At 37.3% G+C, this 25,519-nt stretch overlaps 1 protein-coding gene across 3 annotated transcripts in view; it reads right to left on the reverse strand.

The window, feature by feature from the left end:
• fbn3.S (fibrillin 3 S homeolog) overlaps positions 1-25,519 on the reverse strand; it is a 141,534-nt gene that overhangs the window by 53,627 nt on the left and 62,388 nt on the right. For 2 of the 3 annotated variants that reach the window (XM_041579837.1, XM_041579835.1), the window contains exons 8-23: positions 17,410-17,535; positions 15,124-15,249; positions 13,328-13,480; positions 12,521-12,697; positions 12,196-12,339; positions 11,957-12,076; positions 8,912-9,037; positions 7,829-7,951; positions 7,311-7,586; positions 6,162-6,215; positions 5,069-5,194; positions 4,768-4,893; positions 2,075-2,194; positions 890-1,027; positions 743-793; positions 354-479 (exon numbers count right to left, since the gene is read on the reverse strand). In XM_041579837.1, the coding sequence (XP_041435771.1) occupies positions 354-479; positions 743-793; positions 890-1,027; positions 2,075-2,194; positions 4,768-4,893; positions 5,069-5,194; positions 6,162-6,215; positions 7,311-7,586; positions 7,829-7,951; positions 8,912-9,037; positions 11,957-12,076; positions 12,196-12,339; positions 12,521-12,697; positions 13,328-13,480; positions 15,124-15,249; positions 17,410-17,535 (2,112 nt within the window). Of the gene's footprint in view, positions 1-353; positions 480-742; positions 794-889; positions 1,028-2,074; positions 2,195-4,767; positions 4,894-5,068; positions 5,195-6,161; positions 6,216-7,310; positions 7,587-7,828; positions 7,952-8,911; positions 9,038-11,956; positions 12,077-12,195; positions 12,340-12,520; positions 12,698-13,327; positions 13,481-15,123; positions 15,250-16,121; positions 16,169-17,409; positions 17,536-25,519 lie in introns of all 3 variants that reach the window. The other variant, XM_041579836.1, reaches the window with a different exon arrangement.

The following is a 25,519-nucleotide window of genomic DNA, read 5'->3' on the forward strand; positions in this document are numbered from 1 at the left end:
GGACGTCTCCCCCTGCTGTTTGAAAGTATGATTGTTTTCTTGCAGAGCAATTAGAGACTGAATTTTCCTAGCCACAGCAGTAAGCGCAAGTAAATGAAGGGGGAATTTCACTGCATACAGTCAGGTTTGTTATAAAAACTGTAGACAAGTTTAATTAAAGTATATTGGAAATAGGTAAAAAAAACATTTGCCTTTACATTCCATTTGATACTAAGCATTTGTTTAAATCAGTGTGGGGATTCAGTTGAATTATCAACTTTAATCAATTTTAATCCCCAATTCCAAGATTGCCATATTTTTTGAGTTTACTTTACATTTATTGATGACTACATACAATTTGTTTTCTCCCTTACCCACACAGTTTCTGCCAGACCCATCCAGTGTAAGACCTTCAGGACATTCGCATTTAAAAGAGCCAGCAGTGTTCACACAACGTCCATTTGGACACACTCCAGGGAAAACCTCACACTCGTTCACATCTAGGAAAGCAAATGGGATGCAAAAATGTTATGTTATGTTATATTCATAATATATAAACCCTTTAGCTCAAAAAAGTTATCTTTAAATATCTCGTCAGATTATTTATATATTTCAAGTAGTGATATTGTAATGTAATTGACAGTGATAGGATTTTGTACAGATTTTACAGGTGTTGGTGCATATATAAAATATGGGTTAAAAATAAGTAATGGATTGCATAGCATAAAGCTTTATAAGCCAAATGTGGCTTTCTCAAGTTTACCTTCACATGCAACTCCCTTTTTCCTGGAATACCCTCTTGGGCATGCTGGATCTGCACAAAATATAACATTTTATTATAATACAAATAAAGATCTGGCATTTGCATGACATAGTTACAGATATGCATTATTTGTTTGCAGTAACTCACCAATCTCACAGCGCTCACAGGGACTACCCCAGGCAGCTCCCAAGGTTGCACAACACTCTGACTTCAATGTTGCCCCATTAATGTTGACCTCACAGCGGCCATCCTGTATATTTAGCCAACATGTTCCCTTCATACTGTCTGCAGGGTTAAACAGAATGCTGTATCAGGACAACTTAGTGATAACGTTTTATTTGAATAAGTACAGGTATATGAACTATTATCAAGAATGCTTGGGTCTTGGGGTTTTCCAAATAAAGAATATTTCAATAAATCATTTAAACATTATATACGTCAGAAGTTTATTGCCACCAATATTGATGTATGCAGCTTTGCTAGGATCAAGTACATTATACTGTTGTATTATTATGGAGAAAAAGAAAATAATTTTCAAAAATTATGATTTTCTTGCTTAAATTTGACTCCATGAAATATGGACTTTCCGTAATTAAGAGCTTTCTAGATAGGGGAACCCATGCCTTTACATACACATATATATAAATATCCAGCGATTTGACAGCACTCCAAGGATACTTCCTGACAAGGTTCCTGTGTGGAACTGAAACGTAGGACACAATAAACCTCAACTTTGCTTTAACTAAACGTGATGGAAGTATCCTTGGAGTGCTGTCTAATTGTTTAATTTTGTTCTGATGGATGTCTGGTCCACACAGCAAAGCACATATATATAAATATATATCAAAACTTTGGCCACAAGTGGTATGTGGAATAAAGACATTTTGTTGTGCTGGTCCTTACCAGATAAATGCATTTTTAATTGCAACTGGACAGATTATTCCTAAATGCATACGATTTAGAACTTGCCATTAAAATGATGTCTGCACCAGATTTTTAGGAGCAAGTCAGCTGCATGTGTTGATGCTGCCTACAGTGATAACCCTTTCCCCAAGGAGTACCTAGATGGTTATATGATTGTGTACAGAGGGTGGCTGTCTATAGTACATTCTATATATGGAAAACAGTTCTGCAGAGTTATGGTTGAGTTCACTTTTATTCAATGTATTGACTAATTAGTTGGGGGGCTATGTATGAAGATGAAACAACACTATGTAGTCCAATTAGTTTTATGTAGGATGTAGCAGCATTGCAAGGAGATCTGTATAAACTAGCAACCTGGGCAGCTGAGAGATGAGATATGTTATCTATTAAGAGGCTAATGATCCTCACCCACACAAATAGTTCCTGTTGGATCCAGTTTGCTTCCAAATGAGCACTCACAGACAAATGAGCCTGCATTATTTCGGCACACACCATTAACACAGGGGTTTGAGGCACACTCATTGATATCTACAAAAGGGAGAAAATAGGTTAATCAATATTCATTAGTGTACAGGAGGAAGTCTTACTTACTGTACTTCTCTTTATTTGTTTGTGTTTTTTTTTGAACTCCTATAAATTGAGAGAGGGCAGAACATAACTAGGTTAATGAGACTGTCTAAATTCACCTACAGATGAAGATTGGTTTTGACTAGTGAAGGGCGAATTTGCAAAATGCATTAAAGTCAATGGGCGTCAAAATAATTTTGACGTGCGTCAATTGTGACGCCTGCAACAATTTTTATACGCGTGCGTATTTTGTCCAAATGCAGTAAAGTCAATGGTCGTCCAAATAATTTTGACATTTGACAATTTTTTTTGAAGTGCCAGATATTTTGCCCCATTTTTGCGAATTTATTCACTGGCAGCAAAATGCAGGAAATTTGTAGCAAATTGGCACCAAGTGAATTTATTCGCCCATCACTAGTTGTGACATTATAAGTCTTAAACTGTGCACCATGACACACCATGACAGCATTAATTGCACTAGAAAATGTGTGAAATTGTATTTAACTGCATGATTGTGAAATATCCACATATGGTTTACATAAAAGAGCAAATGACACTATATAATGAGCTAAGCAGTTTCTAAGTTGCTCATGGGGAGTGTTGCTTAACTCAGTGCCAATGGCAAACAGCTACATTAGCAATGAACAGCGGCAGATCAGGACCACCTGGTTGGCTACCAGTTGGCTATAACTATAGAGTGCCCTTTCATAGATTTAAACAACTGACCCCACAATAAAACTCTCCTGAATGCACTATTTTTTAGCACTAGAGAAACTACCCTTTTCTCATTGCTTGTTCTAACTCTTGAAACAATGTAGCAGACATCTGCTCACCCACACTTCCACAATATCTTGCATGCTTGTAAGTTAAAGGTCTATTAATTAGCTGGCTTCTGCTACATTTTTGAAAGAGTCAGAACCAAGTCCTTCTATACTAAAAGCATTGTTTGTAAGCTTGTTGTTTATTTTTCAGTAATTAGTTCATGACTGATGATGTTGGTGATATACATGAGTTAAAGGAGAAGGAAAGGTTAAAACGAAGTAAGCCTTATCAGAATGGTCCATCTAAATATACCAGTAAACCCCCAAAGTAATCCTGAGTCCCCTGTCAAAAGAAACACTGAATTTCTTTCCTTTTATTGTGTACACATGGGCTTCTGTATCAGACTTCCTGCCTTCAGCTTAAACCTCATTGCCCTGGGCAAGAGCATGCTCAGTTTGCTCCTCTTCCCCCCCCCCTCACTTCTCTTCTGTAATCTGAGCCCAGAGCAGGGAGAGACTCAGGCAGGAAGTGATGTCACACCATGTTAATACTGCAGCTGCTATCCTAAACAAACAGAGAGCTTCTAGAGCTTTTTGCTCAGGTATGGTAAAACATTCTACATAATAAATATAGCATTCTAGCTTGCACTATTGCAGCTAATCTATTGGCAATAAACTGCCTCCGTAGCTTTCCTTCTCCTTTAAAGTATGGCATTTTCCCATATTCTTGGGAGGCCAAAAATACAAGAGGTAGTAATCAAAGTGATCCATGCTATTATCTGTCTTTAGTATATTGATGAAAGAACATGTTGTCATAACCCTTATATGAATTATTTTAGCTGACATGAATAATCAGTTGTGTGTAGTAGAATTCCCATAAAATAATCTAAATTAAGAGCTAGGTTTTACGTTGGAATCTACGTTGGAATCTACTAACAGTGTAATGCCACTATATTTCCTGAGAACAATAAAACAAAGCATAATATCTTTGGTAACCTGTCCTTGACTACAGTAAAAATGGATAACCCATGGATAACCCATGATCTGCAATTACTGCCAGAAACTGCACCTGTACTCATTCCATTCCTTGCACGTAATGATGCATATACATAAATTCTATCTCATGCCTGTCATAAGTAGGGATGAACCAAATCCAGGATTCAGTTCAGGATTCGGCCAGGATATAGCATTTTTCAGATTTGACCGAATCCTTCTGCCCAGCTGAACCAAATCCGAATCCAAATTTGTAAATGCAATTTAGGGTCAGGTAGGGAAATCGATTGACTTTTTGTCACCAAAGGGAGTAAATTTTTGTTCCGTTTCTCACCCCTAATTTGCATATGCAAATTAGCATTCGATTCGATTCGGTATTCGGTCAAATCATTCGCAAAGGATTCAGGGGTTCGGTCGAATCCAAAATAGTGGATTCGGTGCATCTCTAGTCATAAGTCTGAAGAGACAAAGGTGATGAAATGCTGCCCTGAAAGCCTATTAAAATAGGAAGAAAGAGGCATTAACCCTGAAACTGGCACCCATATGCAACAGCCCTGTTCTCTTTTTTGCCACTGATATTCTGAAACTAGAATAATCATTTTACTTGAGATTAATATTTCTGATAAATGTAACATATATAGCATACATGACAATAGCTTTATATTAAAGTTTTTTTAGGCTGAATAAACTTAATGACAAATAGCTGTGCTGTTTTTCAAATGTAAGAATGATCAACATTAAATGGTATAAAGGAAAGTAGCAACATAGCACACATCTCACCTTCACAGGTCTCTGACTCAAGTTTGAAGACATAACCTTTTGGACAGGTGCAGGTGTAACTGCCAGGAGTGTTACGGCACAGGCCATTATCACAGAGCAGGCGGTTCACAGCGCACTCATCAACATCTGCAGGAGTGAGTCATATGTCAAAGATATAATGTGAGCCTTTAAGCACATTTTATCAGTTCACATTCCTATTGATTATTTGCATCAATTTCACGCTATTATCTTCTATTCAGAAAGATGTCAAGGAGTGCTAATGCTTACTCTTGAATACAAGATCAACCTATATTTAACTCACCCACACAATTCTTTCCACTAGCATCTGATTCATAGCCCAGATTGCATATACATCGATAACTGCCACGCAGGTTCTCACAGATACCATTGGGGCAGATTTCAGAGTTTAGGGCACATTCATTAATATCTAAATTGGAAAAAAAAATTTGGTAAAGAGAAGAATTTTTCAGATTTAAAAATGCGCAAGCATCATCACAGGCACAATTCTGAAATAAATCACATGAGAAACCTGATCCCACTGATCTAGTTTAAAAATATTGTATACTTTATAAGAGAAGTAGAAAATATTTTGGCAAGCTGCTCATAGTATAAAATATGCTCAAAGTTTATATAAAAAAAAATTAAGAATTCTCATTTTTGTTTCAATAATGCACAGAATGCAGAGTTTTTCAATGAAGATACATAATATTTATTCTCAAACTGTGTTTTCTATATAAGTTGTGCTGTCAACTTATTTAACAATATCCAAAAATAACTATTTAATGTTATCTGGCTCAGGAAAGTGAAATGCAGATTTTTAATGCACTGAAAAAAACCTTGATTTTAAGTACCTGATTTTAAGTTTTCCCACACTTTACATTCTTTTGTGGCCTCACCCAATTATAATGCATTTCAATGGGTGCATTCCCCTGATTTTAAGTAATGTTTTCCCGGATTTTACATAAAAATTTAGTCCTAAAGTTCCCAAAAATTGCTATTTGCCCTCTGCAAATGTTATTATTAGTGCAATAAAGAGGTTTAAAATTCAAGCCAGATGTATATTTTGCCATTGTTCTGCCTGTAAATAGCCAATTCCAATTAGTCTGTCCCTCATAGAGTCCTGTACCAATCATTTATTGTGCATGTGACTGTCAGAGAGGCCTTGCACATGCATCCCATAGTGTAACATTAATGCTGTGCTGCTTAACACTTGTTATTAACACAGTAACTATTGTATTTCAGAGTAAAATGGACTTCCGTGCATTTAAGAAAAAGTATTTTCCTGTTTTCACATTTTCTCAGATTTTACATAATTTTTTACTGGTTCCAAGAAAAACTTAAAAAATATGTAGAGGTTTTGAAGACCCACAACTTTGGTTTTTGATTACACTTACCTCTACCATCTGCTGTGATGCCAATGCCACTGCTACAAAGAGCCTGGAATTCAGCTAAAAATATAAATATACTTTAGAATTCCCCTTTAGTTTACCTGCATAGCATTTTTCTCCATTCTTTGACAGTTTGCATGATCGTGTTCTGGCAATTTATATGGTACATTAATTCATGTCTTTAGTGACAAATTTTTTTTTGTCACCAAACCCTTCTAGTCTACCAATGTCTATAAGAATCACAGAGACAAATAATAGCAAAGTGACCACTATAGAGTAATGATGATTAGGAAGTCATTAAAGCAGAATCTTGAAGATTTTAACTACAAGTTGTAAGACGATAGACAAATTGTTCTCATTTTCCATCACAGGTTTCCCAACACAGATGTAATAGGGTAAAAGGTTAATGGTTTACTATAAATGTTTAATACATATATTTAGGTTAGCCACTAGGGGTAGCTAGAGGAGAACAGTTGTAAGGGAAAGGCCCTAGTGGATGGAGAATAGTAGGTTATATAAGGGAAGGTTTCAGGAAGTGATTTTTAGAGATGCATCATGGGAAGCAAGATGAGCAGAGGGCACTGCAGCAGTAGAGTCATCTCCTGGAAGAGGTACTGACCCTAGGTAGAGTGAGGCCTAGTGGTGTAATAGTACATTCTAGGAAGTGTAAGTTAGAGAGGTAACTAACATGGGCAGCTATGGCCCCAACTAGGAGTGATTGGGCATAGTGTTCCCAGTGGGAATCCTGCCAGCCAGGGTTTAAGAGGAAAGGCTAGATCCAGATTGACCTGGCCAGGGCCTAAGAGGGGTGCCTGCGAGCGAGTATCCCCCTGGCATTGTGCTGTTACGGGGAATGTTCTGCAAAAGGCTGGGAGATTGAGCCCTGTGATGGTGCTGCTGTTCTTTTGAAGGCGTGACAAATAAAGAGAATATGACTCTACTACAACTCTCTGCCTGGTGAGCTTCACACAAGGGTTCTCCCACACAAAAGGTCAGTGGTACATCAAGGGTTAACAATGGGTAAGGCATAGGAGATATTTGCACCTGAGCTTTGACACAACTAACTTAAGGTCATTTTTGTTAATCAACTAAAACCATTGAAAAATAGTGTTATTCTAATTGAAAATACTATATAATGCGTAAAAGAGAACTTACCAGAGTTTTTGGCTGGACAAGGTTGGCAGGGCTCACCAAATCCATGATCAGGACTGGCACAGCAACATTCAGACTTTGTGACAGCTCCAGGAAAAGGACTAGCACAAGTACCCTTTTTGATAACACCGTAACAAGTGCTGCGCATGTGAGTATCAACACAGACCCTTCCATCTATGCCGATGGTTAGGCCACCAAGACATTCACAGCGGAAAGAGCCTTCGGTATTGATGCAGCGCCCGTTCATGCAGATGCCTGGGGTCTGGCATTCATCCACATCTGAAAAAACAGACAAGCATTTTCTCAAAGCCTAATAAAAACATTTAAGATTAATAAAGGAAACCACCCATTATAGGTTTGCTGCAAATAAGGGTATTGCAGCACAAAATAAATTATTTGACACAATATATATCTATTATTTTAAAACCATGTTTTCTAATGTGCTACTGCAACATTATATTCAAAATAAAAAAAATGACTTCAATTCAGTGTGCATATATTGTAACCCATTGCCAACTCACCAACACAGTAGCGTCCATTTGGTGCCAGCACAAATCCTGGTTTACAGATACATTTAAAACTGCCATCCTCGTTGATACACATTCCATTAAGACACATGTTTGTAGTAGCACATTCATCATGATCTAGGGAACAAATGACAATGGATATAGAACACACTGAATATATTTTGAAGCTATAAAATAAATATAAAGATATCTCAAAGCAAATTGGGCTTTCATTATTATATATATGTTATTTTAGGCAAGATATCTTGGTGCTCCTTGTCTTTTTTGCTGTGTATATATACAATATATATATATATATTGTCTTAAGAATGGCACACCCTTCTAAAACGTATAACTTTTTATTCTTAATATATTTTACCAGAGTCCAAAGTTTTGGTCCTCATTAGGGCCTTTCTCAACGATATATACTGTAGATATATATAGAACTGGGAACATCTAGGGACAGATTTATCAAGTGTAAAAGTGAATTCGAGTAAAAAAATTCGAAATTCAAAGTAATTTTTTGGATACTTCGACCACCGAATAGGATGCGACGACTTCGAATTTACTTCAAATTAGATTCGAAGTAAAATAATATGAATATTCGACCATTCGATAATCAAAGTACTGTCTCTTAAAAAAACTTCGACTTCAATACTTCGCCAAATTAAACCTGCCGAAGTGCTATGTTAGCCTATGGGGACCTTCTACAGCATTTTTCTACGTTTTTTGAAGTTGAAGTAATATAATTCGATCGTATGATAAAATCGTTCGAATTGTTAGATTCTAAGGAATTCATCGTTTGATTGAACGATTTTACTTTGACCACAGAATACCCAAATTCAATGAAAAAAGTTCGAATTCGATATTCAATATCTCATATCTACACCCCTGGAATTACATTTATAATGTAATAATGTAAAGCTAATCTATCTACAGACACATACTTTTTTAGATTATAGGAGGGTTGCACAAGACATGACATTATTGTAAGATAGGCAGAATACTTCAACAACTAGCAACTCGAAATATGTAATAAAGTGCACATGAGATATTATAGAAAACATAAAATGTATGACAATATGTGAATAAACTTACCAACACAGTTCTTTCCATCTGGAGTAGTTTCAAAGCCTGCATTACAAATACATTGGAAACTTCCCTCTGTGTTTACACAGCGTCCATTTCGGCACATAACACCATTCATAATGCACTCATCAATGTCTGAAGGAAAAGAAAATTCTGGGCTCAGTAATGTCAGTTTTACTTATTTTACGTTTTTCAGGGAACCAGGAATAAATTGTATAAAATCTGAGAAAATGTAAAATCAGAGAAATGCATTGTGCAATATATATATATATATATATATATATATATATATATATATATATATATATATATATATATATATATATATATATATATATTACGAATTTAGGAGACCGGATGGCTAATCACAGGAGCTCGATTCGTCAAGCCCTTGAGACTGGTAAAGCGGATGCCCCAGTGGCATCACATTTTCTGATCAGGAAACACTCCCTCGCAAGCCTTCGATGCATGATCATTGACCATATACCAATACCAACGAGAGGGGGTGACCGAGAGAAACTCCTCTTGCAAGCTGAACTGAGATGAATCTACAGACTCAATACCATTAGTCCCTGTGGACTGAATGAAGTTGTGTCTTATCCACCTTTTTATTAGATGTAAAAGTACCTGATAATTTAGTTTCCGTAGTTGACATAATGAAACACTAATACGTGTACATCAGGATTGAGACAGAGTTGTCATAGGTGGTAGGAGAATAGTGAATAGTTAATTTCGGGATGCCTAATGTAATTGTCAAATGTATATTTTGATTATTAGTTTAATTTGAATATAGTTTTTTAATCACAGGATGGGGAGGTTGTAGGTTGGGAGGGATCTGGCGTGTTCCCTAGAATGTGACATACTGTATGTTATAGTACCCATCCTCTAGGAGGTATAGATATATATAACATAGATCTGGGGTAGGGGATGTGGTTACTCCTAAATGACAAAGTATATAACAACCCTATTCTACTCATTAGGGCTTATTGATTTAGTTACAGCTAACATTACCCCTGGGACACAGGAGTGTAGTGCACTAAGGGTTCATATTGTGATTAACACGATGATTTTGTTTCCCAGCAGATTTATGGTGACACGGGGAATGTCGCACAGTAAAGGTTGGAGTGAAGGGTGGATTAGATGAGTTGATACTAGGGAGTCACTGAAGGGTTAAGAAGTGGAGTGGAAATGATCCTACCTCTTGACCTCCTTCAACACATGCGCACTGAGCACGCCTCACTGACACGGAGTATGACTCATACACACGGAAGTACACTACAGCTGTTCAGATGACAGCGGGTCTGGATCGCTGTAGAGTGGTAGACACGGACACTGTTTATATGCACCAGGAGGATGGATTGCTTCACTGAGGGGACAGATTCTGCACAAAGTCATTGGTAGGAACTGCCAATGTGAGGTGATTGATAACGGATGTGAAAAACAAAGAGTGATCGTTCAACAAGAACGCTGTGCGCTCGAGGTTTGAGATGAAGGATATGTATGGACATTGGATATTAACGGGTTTGTAGCTACATAACGTATGGGTGGCTGGGATGTAGACACTCAGGGCCGGATTTACATAGCGGACGCCCCTAGGCCCACTGCCATTTGTCGCCCCTGTCCCCTCCCCTTTATTCGTGCAAATTTTCATGGAGATTGTATCTCCTGTGCATCCCCAGTGTTTTCGAACCAATGTGGGTGTGGTTGGGCAGCATGCCGCCCCCCTAAAATCCTGCCGCCCTAGGCCAGGGCCTAGGTGGCCTTCCCACAAATCCGGGCCTGTAGACACTGACACTGATGGGTTACTACACCGGGATAAAGATGATTATATGGTTACTGGGGAAGTGACTGAGTTGCAACACGTGGATAAAATGAGACTTGATACTTTTGGTGCGGGAAGATGGGGAAGTGATTGTGATACAATATGTTGATACAATGTGACTCGATAGTTTGGTTGCTAGATGTCATGATAACTAATTGGAAGTATTATGTTAAAGGAAGGGAAACATGTCAGCCAATAGGGGGAGGGGCCTGATTGTTCACGCCATTGAGAGGGTTTTTAGGGGTGGTTTGCATAACATTTTGTAACTTTGACAAAGGCTGGGTCACAGCCGAAACGTTAGTTTCTAAATAAAAGCATGGGGACCTTTCTCAAGGATCCAGTGCAATAACAAAGATACAATTAAATACCCACCCCCCAGTGAATTTTGGGCGCCAAAAATGATGTCACCAGTCCATATAAGGCATGTAGGTCTCCGTTAACACAGTGAAGTCCTGGGTGCCAGCCAAAGTGAGTAAATATTTGCGAAAAAGAGCGACACTCACAGGTTGTTTTCAATGCAAATAAGTTGTGCTTTATTCCACTCAACGTTTCGATCCCTCACAGGGATCTTCATCAGGAGATTACAGATTTTGTTTGTAATCTCCTGACGAAGATCCCTGTGAGGGATCGAAACGTTGAGTGGAATAAAGCACAACTTATTTGCATTGAAAACAACCTGTGAGTGTCGCTCTTTTTCGCATATATATATATATATATATATATATATATATATATATATATATATATATATATATATATATATATATATATAGTATATGGGATAACCAAAAAATACTGTAAAATGTGGAAAATGTAAAAACCAGGGGATGTACTGTGGTTTCACTGTATTTAGTTTTGTATGTGAAAGTGTTGAGATTCAGTTTTGTAAGTATCTTGTAACAAGGCTAGGACCTGAATACATAATGCTGCAAAAACACAGCAATGGGACACAGAAAGACTTAACCAAAACATCAACATGAATGCAGATAATAATTGAGAAATGTGTGGCAATTACATGTCAAAAGATACTCAAGATATCCAGTAACAAAATCAAAGACCACTGTTTTCCAAAAAAATTTAATTATTTAAACCGATTTTTGCACTAAATAAATATTATTATATTATTTACGGTACATATAGATGTGAATTCTGTGTATAAAGTTTCTCTGTTCTGTGAAGTTTTTCTGTGCAAACATTACATTAAAGAAATTGATATTCTGGATGTAAATTACCTATACAAGCCTGTTTGGTGGGGTTGCTCTGATACCCTTCATGACACCTACAGTGATAGGACCCAGGGGTGTTAACACAATCACCATGGACACATGGACTACTTGAACACTCATCCACATCTGCAGTGCAAAAAAGAAAAGGGTGAGAATACCATCATAACCATGAAAGATTGTCCAAGGAACTGAAATTGCACATTTCTAATTTTCTACATATAATATACATATTGTGAAACCCCTACCTATACACTCCAAACGACTATCTTGTTTATATCCCATATTGCATTCGCATCGATAGCTGGCTGGAGTTGGGATGCAGCGTCCATTCTGACACAGATTAGTGAACAATTTGCAGATATCTCCAGTCTGATTCAAAGTTGCAGTTCCTGACACGCAGAATAAGAAACAGTGAATTATATAACACATGGAAATATCAAATGCAAATATTAGTTTTAATAGATATATTATAAAATACTAAATATATTCTATGCATTTATATTACTAATCTTGAATCTAACTTCTTACACTTTTGCAAAAGTACATGAACAACAAGTCAATATTAATTACCAATGCCAATGCTCAAGCCAGGCAAAACTTCAGGTCCATTCGGTCCACCAGGTCCAGGGCGAACTGGCCTAAGCCCATTTCCTCCAGTTTCTCCTGGCCGCATGTCACCAGGTCCGACTTCAGGTCCAAAGCCAGGGCCTAAGGGCAATCCTTCAAAACAAAGTCTTCGAAATGCATCTGTACAAGAAAATATAATTAGACATTGATTGTTGCTGGTTAACATTGGCTTTAATCCGAAAAAAATAGTGAAAATCTGATTTTTCATAGTTTTTTGAATTTTTCTTCAGATTTTGCCGATTTTTTCCAATTTTTCACCCGAAAACTCCAAATTTTGCCCGAAAACTTCGGGGTATTGCCAAAAACTCAGCGCACATCAAAAAAGATCATTGGGAATTCCCCCATTGACTTATTTGCAACCTCGACAGGTCTGAGATGCCGGATTTTCAGATTCTGACTTTTCCATCCTCGGGGTTTAATAAATTCCAAAAAATTCGTGATTTTTTTTAAAGTCTGATTTTATAAAAAAAAATCACAATTTTTTTGTGATTTTTGCATTCGGAGTTCAAGAAATAACCACTTAGGGTTTTATGCCATATATTTTAAAACAAGAGTTAGACTGTTATGTATATAGTAAGGAGAATCCGGAAATGCACTTCTCTATTCAACCATAAAAATTGAGTTCAATAACAAAAGACTGCACAGGTAATTTTACTACAAACTACACATTTGATGGCAGAGATAAAACATCTTAGTTTTGATATGCCCCATATATACTAGTCACTACCAAGTTAAAAAAGTTTGACTTACCAGACCCTCTTACAGGACACATTTCAGGTATTTGGCCAATGGCCCAGCAGCGCCCAGATTCACAGCAGCAATGAGCCTTGGTAAACTGACCAGGTAGTTCTCCTGCACATCTGCCACCTATCAGAGCAGAGAAACACGAGCCAACCCGCTGATCTGGAGAATAAAGAGAAAATTCTTTAATCTGTCTGGCTTTGTTTATTTTATAATGATCGCAGATATATCCTAAATTTCATAAATTTGACAAAGTTTAGTCCCAGTTTTCACTGCAGATGGTAAACTGACAAATTTATCTTTTCTATATTCTCTTCACTCAGAGGCAGACAGCCTTATTGTGCATGCATGTAACATACTAGTATTTTAGACATGTTAGAGAATAAAATAATGCCATTTTATTTCATGTACTAATGTAATAACAAATGTAACATATGCTAGCTATCATGTATATATATGTATATATGTTTTTATATATGTTTTTGCCTTGGATGTGTGCTGCATTAGACACATTTATCAAACTCCGAAATGTTCTAAATTTTTTTTGAAAACCACTCCAACCAAATCCGCACGGACTTGCCCCCCCTTTTTATTGAACTATAACTCTTTTTTCTGAAAACAACTCCAACCAAATACACTAAGATTTGTCCCCGATATATTGATACAGTTTCACAAATTGGAAAAAGCTTTTTCAGCTTTTGCACTTGAAACCTACAATTTCTTTGTAAAATTGCCCGAAAGCTATGATTTTTTCGGAAACCCAGTGCAACTCAGAAAATCTACCAAAAGTTTAAAAAGACATCTGCCATTGACTTTTACATGTTCTAGGCAGGTCTGAGTTGGAGTACTTTTTTCATCTGACTTTAAACACCATCAGACAAAAAGATAAAAATTTCCCCTTTAAACATTTGGAGCTTAATAAATAACCCTCTTAATGTTACTCCCTTCTGTCTGAACTGCTAAAGATTCTCTTTAAAATATGGACATCAGACTGAGGTTGGCAACCTGATCATCTTCCATTTTGTGTTTCTCTAGGGAAAAGGTAGGATGCGAGGAATTTAAAAAGGGTAGGGAATGCAGTGACCATCTGGAATGCCATTAAGGTGTGTGTGGTTCCTAGAAGGGAATATTTTTTTTACCAGAAACCAGGTGTTTTAGATGTGTAAAAAATGCATCTGAAAAAAACCATTAAAGGCACATAAACTGTGTTTTATTCATTTAAAAAAATGTAGTTTATATCTTAAAAAAAAAACATAGATTTTCCAAGTACACGACTAATTATTTGCACATTTTTCCCTCACAGTATGTTTAGTTTTATATATTTATTATACTGTAGTACATATCTATAATATGAAAAATTGTAAAAGTAGTTTTCTTTATTTTCCTTACAATGATGGCCATTATGCAAAATAGTAGTCAAATACATTTTAAACTATATGTTCTTTTAAATTTATTTTCTGCATCCACAATATTTTAAATAATAATGCACAAGTTATGGAGATTCAGAAAAGGAAGCCCATGTATATTAACTCTACTTCTGTGTTTGATAGATGGCTAATTAAAACAAAAACAAAATTATGGTAATTGCATTGTGAAGTTGTGTGCAACTTCATGGCTATGCAGCTGTTCTTCACTGCAAAATGACCTCGCTTCCAAGAGGCAACTTGAAAGTTATCTATAGAAATATGAATAATTAGCATCCTAATAATGAAAAAGGCAATAAAAATACATGAACATTTTTGGCTTTTGGATTGTATCAGGTTTGGGTGCTTAACTCTTGACAACAGAATCCTGTAATTTCTTACCAATACAACGCGACCCATCACGGCTTGTAGTGAAACCTCTGGGACACACACAGACATAACTTCCGGCTGTGTTAGTACATTCCCCACCATCACATACATTAGGGATTGTGCTACATTCATCAATGTCTGAGGACAAAAATGCAGAGAGACATAGAGAGTTTGGTGTTATTATAAAAATGTAAATGTTTATTTACTGGCTACTTCATTACTTGTGCTTGAAAATTTCCTTAAGCACCTTTGATGTCAATCAAAAAACATAAGAATGGCAAGGCTTTTTAGGAAACAAAGTCAAACAAGCAGCACCTTTTCAGAACTATAGAATATGTTATATTTTTGGAGGAGAGGGCAGACATCTATAAAATGTATTTGCACAAATGGATTCTCCTATACATTGTTTTTGGTTTATCTGGTGTATGTGGAGGAATCATCTTTCATTAGTCACATACACATTCAGCTCAGACTACAATAATAGTGAATAAGGTTTGCTTAAAGAACACATTTACTATTATCTACTGAATGCAGCGTATTAATGTTTTAAATCTTAAATCTTTCACATTTCTTGAAATATATTGATATATAGTATTGATATTTAAAAGCCCTTTATGAAAACCATGTTTGAAAATCATCCGTCTAAAGGTAACATACAGTATTTAAGAACATAAGCAGAATCAAAGGTTTTAATAGGAATGAGGAATTTGCCCTTTCCAATCTCAACACACATTCAATACCAAGTTTAGAGAAATGCTCATTTAAATATAAACTGTAAATGCGCTGAAAATGCAGGGATCAATGCTATTAAAAATTAAAGTATACTTGCTAGTCAGAACTTGCCAGAATTATGACTCTGTTGTGCATACACAATTAGTCTGCTATCTGAAATTTTCAGAACTCTTCACAGATGTCTTCTTTGCACCTGTTCTCATGCATAGAATAAATACCCGTATAGCTATCTAATAGAATACAGTATCTTACATGACAATAGACCACTAATAAATTACCTTCACACTTTTGGGATGTCTCACTCTGCTTATGTCCAGCTGGGCATTTACATTCATAGGAGCTTACATATTTAAGAACATAAGCAGAATCAAAGGTTTTAATAGTGAAAACCCTTTGTATTTGTATGAATTAAGATAACTGAAGTTAAAGAATACATCATGTGTAAATTCATCTCTAGTGGCATTGATTTACTGCATGTAAGTCGTTTCCATGTGATTGTAAAAAGAATTGCAGAGGCATTTTCAGAGTAATCACCATGATAAAGTGGTGATATCTAAAGGGAATATTCTAGCTGTAATGTTAACCTGAAGATATCTACTTTAAGAAAATAAGAAATATTTTGAAACAAAGGAGCAAAAGATACAGTGTGTCACTACATGGTATAGTCTCAAAGATAGTCAATGCAGTGCAAACCCAAGGTCATGTTAAATGGAAGACATTTCTTCCAAACTGCTAAAGACCCCTAGCTGGTAGTAAAAGGGTTACTAGTGAAGTCAGACTCTCAGACAGACTTTTATGTGTGAGACAGATGTGTTTTATAGTCGTCTAGCATGGATACCACCTTCTGTTTCCTAGATCAGCCCTGCTCGGAGTAGCAGCCAAAGTCATTAAGCTTTTCAGAGCCTCATCAAATGGGAAAAGCAGGTTCTAACAGCCAGCACTGAAGGGTTCTGTAGAGCTGGCTTCAAACCAGGAATTAAGGCTATGCCAAACCAACTACTGTTATAGGTATGTATTGGATTTTAAAGGTTATTTTTTCTTTCTTTTTTTTTAATAGCAGCACTTATGAGAAAGTTACAGTCTATAAGAAAAAATGTTGAAGTTTTAAGAGGGCTTTACTTGGAGTAATGTAAGAAGTTATAGTGAACGAGTGAAAACTAAAAATATCAATACCACTGGTATTTTCAACATTTTTGTATCAAATATATAAATGAAACATGATGATAACAATGAGGAATTTGCCCTTTCCAATCTCAACACACATTCAATACCAAGTTTAGAAAAATGCTCATTTAAATATAAACTCTAAATGTGCTGAAAAATGCAGGGATCAATGCTATTAAAAATGAAAGTATATTTGCTAGTCAGAACTTCCTGTTCTAAATGCCAGATTATATGCCAGAATTATGACTCTGTTGTGCATACACAATTAGGCTGCTATCTGAAATTTTCAGAACTCTTCACAGATGTCTTCTTTGCACCTGTTCTCATGCATAGAATAAATACCCGTATAGCTATCTAATAGAGTACAGTATCTTACATGACAATAGAACACTAATAAATTACCTTCACACTTTTGGGATGTCTCACTCTGCTTATGTCCAGCTGGGCATTTACATTCATAGGAGCCCACCGTGTTGATACAGTTGCCTCCCTGGCACAGACCTGGTATGGCTTGACATTCATCTACATCTGCAACAGAAACAACATTCATGAATTGGAATCTCTGTTTTAATTGGTCTACAGGAAAGGAATAGGAATAAACACTTGTGGTGTTTATACAAATGGCCTGTAGATGTCACTGTGCACATGAGTTGTGCTGTGCATGCACAGTACTTTCTATACAGCATGGGGTGTTAGAGTTGAAGCTACTGTTGAATTGTAATGGCTGCATTAACCTGCTATTAAAGCACTGTTACACTATACTCATCCTTGGCTACTAAAACATAACATATTGGTGACAAGATGTCTCTTCTACCTCTGCAGCAGCCTGCACCTTTTCTCCCAAACCCTGGTGAGCCTAACATACCTTTTACTGTTTGGATCCATATGTTTGAAAATTACATTATTGCTGCTGGCCAAGGGGAGATTTCTGCTGCTAGAAAGCGTGCTTTACTTATTCACTGCCTAGGAGCAGAGGGACAGCATATATTCTAAATATTATCATTACCTGATGAGACTTCTGAAATTACTCTTACTGCTATAAAGAACTTTTTTACGCCAAGATAAATGTGGTTGAAAGATATAAATTCAGCCAACATGGACAGTGTAATGGCAAATCCACAGAACAATTTGTAGCAGCTTTGAGAGAGCTGGTTGTTACCTGTGAGTTTGGGAATCTAACAGATGAAATGCTAAGAGACCAAATAGTGGAAAAAACGAATTCACCTTGCATTAGAGAGAGACTGCTCCTAGAGCAGAATTTATCCCTTGCAAAGGCTATTACAGTTGCTAGCCAAATTGAAACAACAGTGGCAGAGGCTAAAACTCTCAGTCAGGGAACTGCTGGGAATGTACAGACTGTGAATTCAGCACTGTGGCCTAATAATGCACAGTCACAGGCAAAAAACAGTGCTAAGGAAAGGCATTCACTGCAAAACCGTGCAGCAAATACTAATAAAAAATACTGCTTCCGCTGTGTTTCAACACAACACAATGCAAATTATGCTACATGTTCTGCAAAAGCTGTACAGTGCCGCAAATGCGGCTTGTAGTTCTGCTAAAGATGTTCATGAAGTCACTACTACAAATGTCACAGTATTAAGTGTGGATAAAGTTGATACATTTATTCAAGACAAGTTTATATGCACTGTCAGTGTCAATACTGCTTCTGCTGACAAGGGGCACTCCATTAACCTGATGCTTGATACAGGGTCAGCTGTTTCTATACTACCAAAGGATGTTTTCTTGAAATACTTTGCAAAAGATCCACTTGTTGCACCTGCCTTGAGACTGGTCCAATCAATGTGCTTGGTTGCTTGCCAGAGTAAAATTTGAATAAAACACGGCAAAATGTGATTTTTACATTGTGAATAAAGGTGCTGCTATACTTGGAAGGGATCTCTTTGCAGCATTAAACTTACAATTAGTTGATGGTATCACTACTACAGCACCATTGCCTGCCACGCAGTCAGTGTCTAAAATTTCACCACAAAGCAACGCTTCACTGGGTTGTGCAAAGAACTTTGTATACAAAGTAAAGTTGAGACCAGATGTAAAACCAGTATGCCAGAAATTCATCCTTTGCCACACATAGAGGAAATATTTTCAGAATTCCAAGGAGCAAAATTCTTTTCTACTTCAGAGTACTTATCATCAAGTATCACTGCATAAGGAAAGCAGAGACCTCACTGCATTTATCACCCATTATGGTTTGTTTCGGTTCAAGTGTGTACCTTATTTGGACTGGCTTCAGCACCAAGTTGTTTTCAAAGACTGATGTCTTCTATACACCATGGCATATCTGGTGTAAAATGCTGCTTGGATGATATAATTGTCTACGCTCCAACTACGGATCTTGATGACAAGTACCTAAAAAATCTTCTGAAATGCATTGATTCTGACAGAAACTGAACCTTTCCAAATGCCACTTCAGACAAACTCAGCTATCATTTCTGGGTCATATAATTTCACAAGATGGATTACTGCCTGACCCTGACCATGTCAATGCTGTTACACAAGTACCTACTCCATCTGATTTTCAGACATTACGAGCTTTCTTAGGTCTTACTTCATGGTATTCTAAGTTTATTCCCAACTATGCTTCAGTTGTGGAGCCACTTAGAGCACTACTACGGGGAACTTTAAGCCTGGTTTGGTCAGAGACTGCTCAACATAGCTTCGAAATAGTGAAACAGTTAATTGTTAACAGTCCAGTGCTAGCTTTATTCGATCCTGCACTACCCACTATGGTTACTACAGATGCTTCAGACTATGGCGTTGGTGCAGTTATCACACAGATCCATGCTGATCATGCAGAGTAAACCGTTGCATTTGCATCCAGAACACTTACAGAGACAGAGCATAAGTATTTAACTGTTAAAAAAGAAGCTCTAGCTTCCTACCTATGGGGTAGAGAATTTACCTTATGCACTGATCATAGCCCTTTAACTGCTTACTAGCAAGGGACTAGGAAGAGCTGGAGTGCTTATAGCTAGATGGTCAGCAAGGATACTGAATTTCAATTACAAAATGCAATACAAACCAGGTTTGAAAAATGTTACTGCTGATTGTTTTTCACGTTAACCTTTACCTGCAGCTTCTGATACACTGGATGAGGACATAGAAGTTCTATCATTGACTGATTGACATCTACAGTTAAAGGTGCTGATTTTAAGCAAGCTTGCCTCACATGTCCAATTCAAGTAAAACTACGGGACATCTTACAAAGCAAATGGCCAAATGCTGAGAAGAAACTAAGTCCTGATCTTCAGCCTTACTACAGGATTAGACATGAACTGTACTTAGTAGATGGCTATGCTGTCCGTTGAGCTCACCGCTTACTGGCACCAGAGACCATGGGGCAAATTCACTAAGCGCCGAAGTGCTGAACGCTAGAGTTAATTCGCTAGCATTTGTCATTTTCGTTACTGCGCAAATTCACTAACGAACGCTGGCGTAGTTTCGCTAGCGACGTAACTACGCAAATTCACTAACTTGCGCAGTGTACTGAACGCTACCTTTTACACTAGACTTCCTTCACCACCTCAGACCTGGCGAAGCGCAATAGAGTAGATAGGGATTGTTTCAAAAAAAGTCAAATTTTTTTCTAAGTCCCAAAAAACGCTGGCGTGTTTTCTACATGATGGGTGATAGGCTGAAAAAGATCGAAAATTTTTTTGGGGCTCCCCTCCTTCCCCCCTACATTTCCTGACTCATGGCAACTTACCTAGACAGTGGGCACATGTGTAGGGCAAAATAAAATTTTTATTTGCTGATTTGAAGGTTTTCTAGGCATTTGTAGTGCTGATACGTATTCCTCCATTGAAATTTGAATTTCGCGCCGTATGCAAATTAGCCTTCGCTAGCGTAACTTCGCTTTACATAGCGAATCAACGCTAGCGCAACTTCGCAACCTTACGCTACACCTGTGCGCAACTTCGGATTTTAGTGAATTTACGGAGCGCTGCCGAAACTACGCCTGTCGAAGTGCGCCTGGCGCAACTTCGCATCTTAGTGAATTTGCCCCCATGCGAGAAAAGCTCCTACACATTAGAGTCATCAAGGAATTGTACGTACAAAACAAAGACTACAAGAACCTATACTGGTGGCCAGCATTGGATGCCGATGTGGTAAATGCCATTCATTCTTGTATTACTTGTCAGAATCATGACAAAACAGCTATCACACATACACCACCACTTCAGCCAGTACCATTTCCTGATTCGGCATGGGAAAAACTTGCTATTGATATTGTGGGTCATTTTACAGATTCTCCTATAGACTGCAGATTTGCTATAACCTTGATAGACTATTACAGTAAATGGCCTGAAATTGCATTTGTTCCTCATATAACATAAGCTACAGTAATAACATTTCTGTCTACAGTCTTCAGCAGAGAAGGTAATCCAAAGGAGTTAATATCAGACAACGGACCACAGTTTGTCTCATCTGAGTTTGAATTCTTTCTGAGAGAGCGGAATATTGTGCATAGGAAATCTCCAGTGTATTACCCACAAGCAAATGAAGAAATCAATCATTTCAACAGAAGTCTGAAATAAGCACTACAGAGAGCAAATCTTACTGGGAAATCTTGGAAAGTATTTACAACAGACTTCCTACATAACTACAGAGCAGCTCACCATGCAACAACCCAATCATCTCCAGCTGAATTATTACATGGCAGACAGATGCGCACTAAGTTACATGTTGCAGACATCAAAGTTCCACAAAATACTGTGTTTACAAAATCATCTACTGCTGACATTTAGTGATGGGCGAATTTCTCCTGTTTGCGAAACGCGAATTTAAATGCTGGTGTCCAAATATTTTTGATTCTGGCAACAATTCCGACGCTGGCGACAATTCTGACGTTCATTAAAGTCAATGTCCGCCTAGAATTGTCGGCGACGGCAGAATTTTCTCCGGCGGCAAATATATTTTGACACCAGCAAATTTTCACCGGCGATTTTTGTTGCTTAAATTTAGCAAATTTATTCACGAGAATTCCCCGTGAATTTGCACATGGCGAATAAATTCGCCCATCACTACTGACATTGTCAAACATCAACAAGCCAAATGCAAGAGAAGTGTACTTTCAGCCTTGATCTTTAGTCAGAATTAAGAAACCAGGAATACTGAATTTACTACACCACTTAAAGTGAGACGCCAGCGAGGACCATACACATATGAACTGTCTAATGGAAGCATATGGAATGCAATACGTCTTGCTCCTGCTACATATGACTTTGGAGAAGCTCCATTTGATGAAGGACATTTTCCTACTCCTGATGCCAACTGAAATAGGTCTGAAGAAAGTGAACCTACAAGGCGTACTGAGAGAATCAGAAAACTACCTGCATGGACCAAGGACTATGTGATGTGAAAAATTTATATTATTGCTTTAATATGCACTGTTGTTGTTTATTACATTTTCCAAAATGCTTTCCTACTATAGGGGGAATATGTGGTGTTACAAATGGCCTGTAGATGTCACTGTGGACATGAGTTGTGCTGTGCATGAACAGTACTTTCTATACAGCTTGGGGTGTTGGAGTTGAAGCTACTGTTGAAGTGTAATGGCTGCATGAACCTGCTAATAAAGCACTATTATACTCTACTCATCCTCATCTACCAAAACATAACAACACTCTGATTGCATCAAAGAAAATTTGAACTGTTTCAGTGAGATTTACACAATGAATTGAAAGTGATTTCCTATTTAAACAAATTGAGAATTACAAATGCTTTTTCACCATAATAGTCTAGCCAAAGAGACAAAATTTGTGATTCCAATTAGTTCAAAAAAATATTTGGAAAGTAAACAATGAACAAAACAAAAAAGTAGACATAATGTTATAGATCAAGAAATGGCCAAACTCTCAGGAAAGCTATGATACAAAAAAAGTTAATTAAAGCAACTGTTTTACTTCAGCTAAAATAATTAAAATTTTAGGGTTAATGTTAGGATGACTGACTTTGCACGTCACATCCTTTTTACTTGTTTAAATTTTGTTCACGGCTGGTTTTAATTATGCCTATGAGTAAGGATCGTTTGTTTTAGCTGTTTTTTAAATAAAGGCTTTTAATTACATCGATTAGCTCTTGGAGTGTGTGCTTCTTTGCTATCTTCATTGAATTACTCCCCCAGCTACAGGTTCGGGGCGCTACACCCGGGCCACCTTACATCTTCGGTGTGTTTCCGCCTACATAAGATTGCTGTGAATATATATTGTATGCTATATACTGGTTAAAGCTACAGCCGACTACAATAGACCCAGAGTTTGTACACCTGGGTCCTACTTCTTCAGTAGAATTGGTCAATGTTCTTAATACTTTTGCAATTTTGATTTTTCAACTATAATAACAAATATTTATAATAACAACTCCAGAATGATAAATATTAAGGCATTCCACTGTAATACCAATGTAAACATTCTTTGCAACAATATGTGATAAGCAATATTACAACAATAGAAAAATATAAAAGCATATCACAATTATTGATTAAAAATGCATGCCAGATCCATTCCTTACAACTAGCAACACTATCCTTTGGTAAAAATAACAAATCTAGGATTAAATCAAATTTCCAATATAAAAAACAGGCAGGAAAAAAATTAGCTGGAAGAATTTGCCTAAGGATGCATTTGAAATGGTATTTGCATAGGATTGAAAACCTGTGCATTCAAAGAGACTGACCTCAAACAGATGTGGAGAACACTAGAGGGATTAGGTTGTGCATTCCAGACCCAGCCATGGCCTGGCAATGATGCTATGTGCTATAAAGAATCCTCTGTTAATGCAGCGTGTAATCATTAGCTACAAAATTAACATGGTTTCTAGTGGCACTGAGCCAAAGTTTTTTGTTCATTGTGGTATCTTTACTCTTTTGAGGGGGCCCTGTAATATATGCAGTTTAATGCCATGCACTCATCTATTTTTTATTTTTCCTTTGCTGAAGAAATGTAGGAGTACAAGAAAAGAACAGAAAATTGGTATTTAGAATTAAGGAAATGACAAAGGGTAATTACTAATGCTGAAAATCATATTAATTTAATTTTTTTTTTCTCCTTCAAAACTCTGAGCACCAATTTGATTAAACAGGTAAATTTACTGAAGCTCACTATCAATAAAAGATAATTCAGACATTTGCTCAAAGCATAAGCTGCATAAGAACAAATGGAACTTTTTTTAAATTAAGAATGAGAAAGCACAGTGTTTTTAGTAGCTCGGTAGCACAGGGTTTTTAGTAACTCCACTTGAATGTACCGTATATACTCGTGTATAAGCCGACCCGCGTATAAGCCGAGGTACCTAATTTTAACTAGAAAAATTGGGTAAACTTATTGACTCGCGAATAAGCCTAGGCTGAAAAATGATGGACTGGGAGACTTGGCACTCTATTAATAAATACCCCCAGAGCTCACAAAAAGGGTGAGGGGAGAGGGGAAGGGTGGGAGAGAGGGAGGAGGAGGAGGATGAAAGGAAAGCAATGGCAGGACAAAGAACTGAGAGGGAATAGAAGAGGGAGAGAAGAGCAGGAGAACATAATAAAATAAAAGCAATACGGAAAAATAGAACAAAGAAAGTTCTAGTCACTTGTATAATATTGGCTCCATTTTATTGCTGTACTAATTAATAATAATAAAGGGACTGAAGAAAATAACTTTGAACATGGGACACAACAACTCCACACAAGTCAGGGATATTAATATAAGTGGATTTATATAGAATAACTGATGGCCGACGTAGTACCTCAGGCTGCGCTGGTTTCCTTCCTCCTGATGTAACGGAATCTAGTGTGTTTAGGGCCCAAAGATTTTAAACTCTGCTGGGGCAATGGGAGTGATGTTTAAAACTTTTACAGTGAGCGCGCTCCGCTCGCCTTCTCCCTGTCACAGCCGAAGTAATTTGATCCGGCAGCAGAGACTGTGACAAGGGAGGAGGAGCGGCAGCAAGGGAAGCTCTGAAAAGAAAAATCTGCTGCAGAGAAGAAAAGCTCAGAGGGAGCGGGAGACACTACTTACGGTAGGACGCGCTGGATTAGGGCAGTCTTGCAGGGGACACGGAGGAGCTCATGAAGCGCAGCCTGTTTTGCGTATGACCCGCGTATAAGCCGAGGTAGAGTTTTTCAGCACATTTTGGGTGCTGAAAAACTCGGCTTATACGCTAGTGTATATGGTAAATTGCTTGACAGGCATTTGTGTCACCACTTGCCAGGGAATTGTAGCCAGGAAATGCATACAATGACCCATACAAATTAATACATTTGGTTATAGATTGAAGATATTTATATTTAAAGGCTTTGAGGAAACTTGGAAGTTATCACACCCCCATGAGATGATACCATGCCACCTGAACTGCTAGATATTGTTTCTTTCTGACTTCCTGTTAAGCGATTATAGAATCACAGGAGGATTATGGGAGGCAATAAAGGTTTACTTACCTCATAGACAATGTAAGTTTTAAGTCTAAAACTAAGGGGGTTATTTATCAAAGTCCGAACTTATCTCAA

Source organism: Xenopus laevis, chromosome 1S (genome assembly GCF_017654675.1).
Source record: "Xenopus laevis strain J_2021 chromosome 1S, Xenopus_laevis_v10.1, whole genome shotgun sequence".
Taxonomy (NCBI): Eukaryota; Metazoa; Chordata; class Amphibia; order Anura; family Pipidae; genus Xenopus; species Xenopus laevis.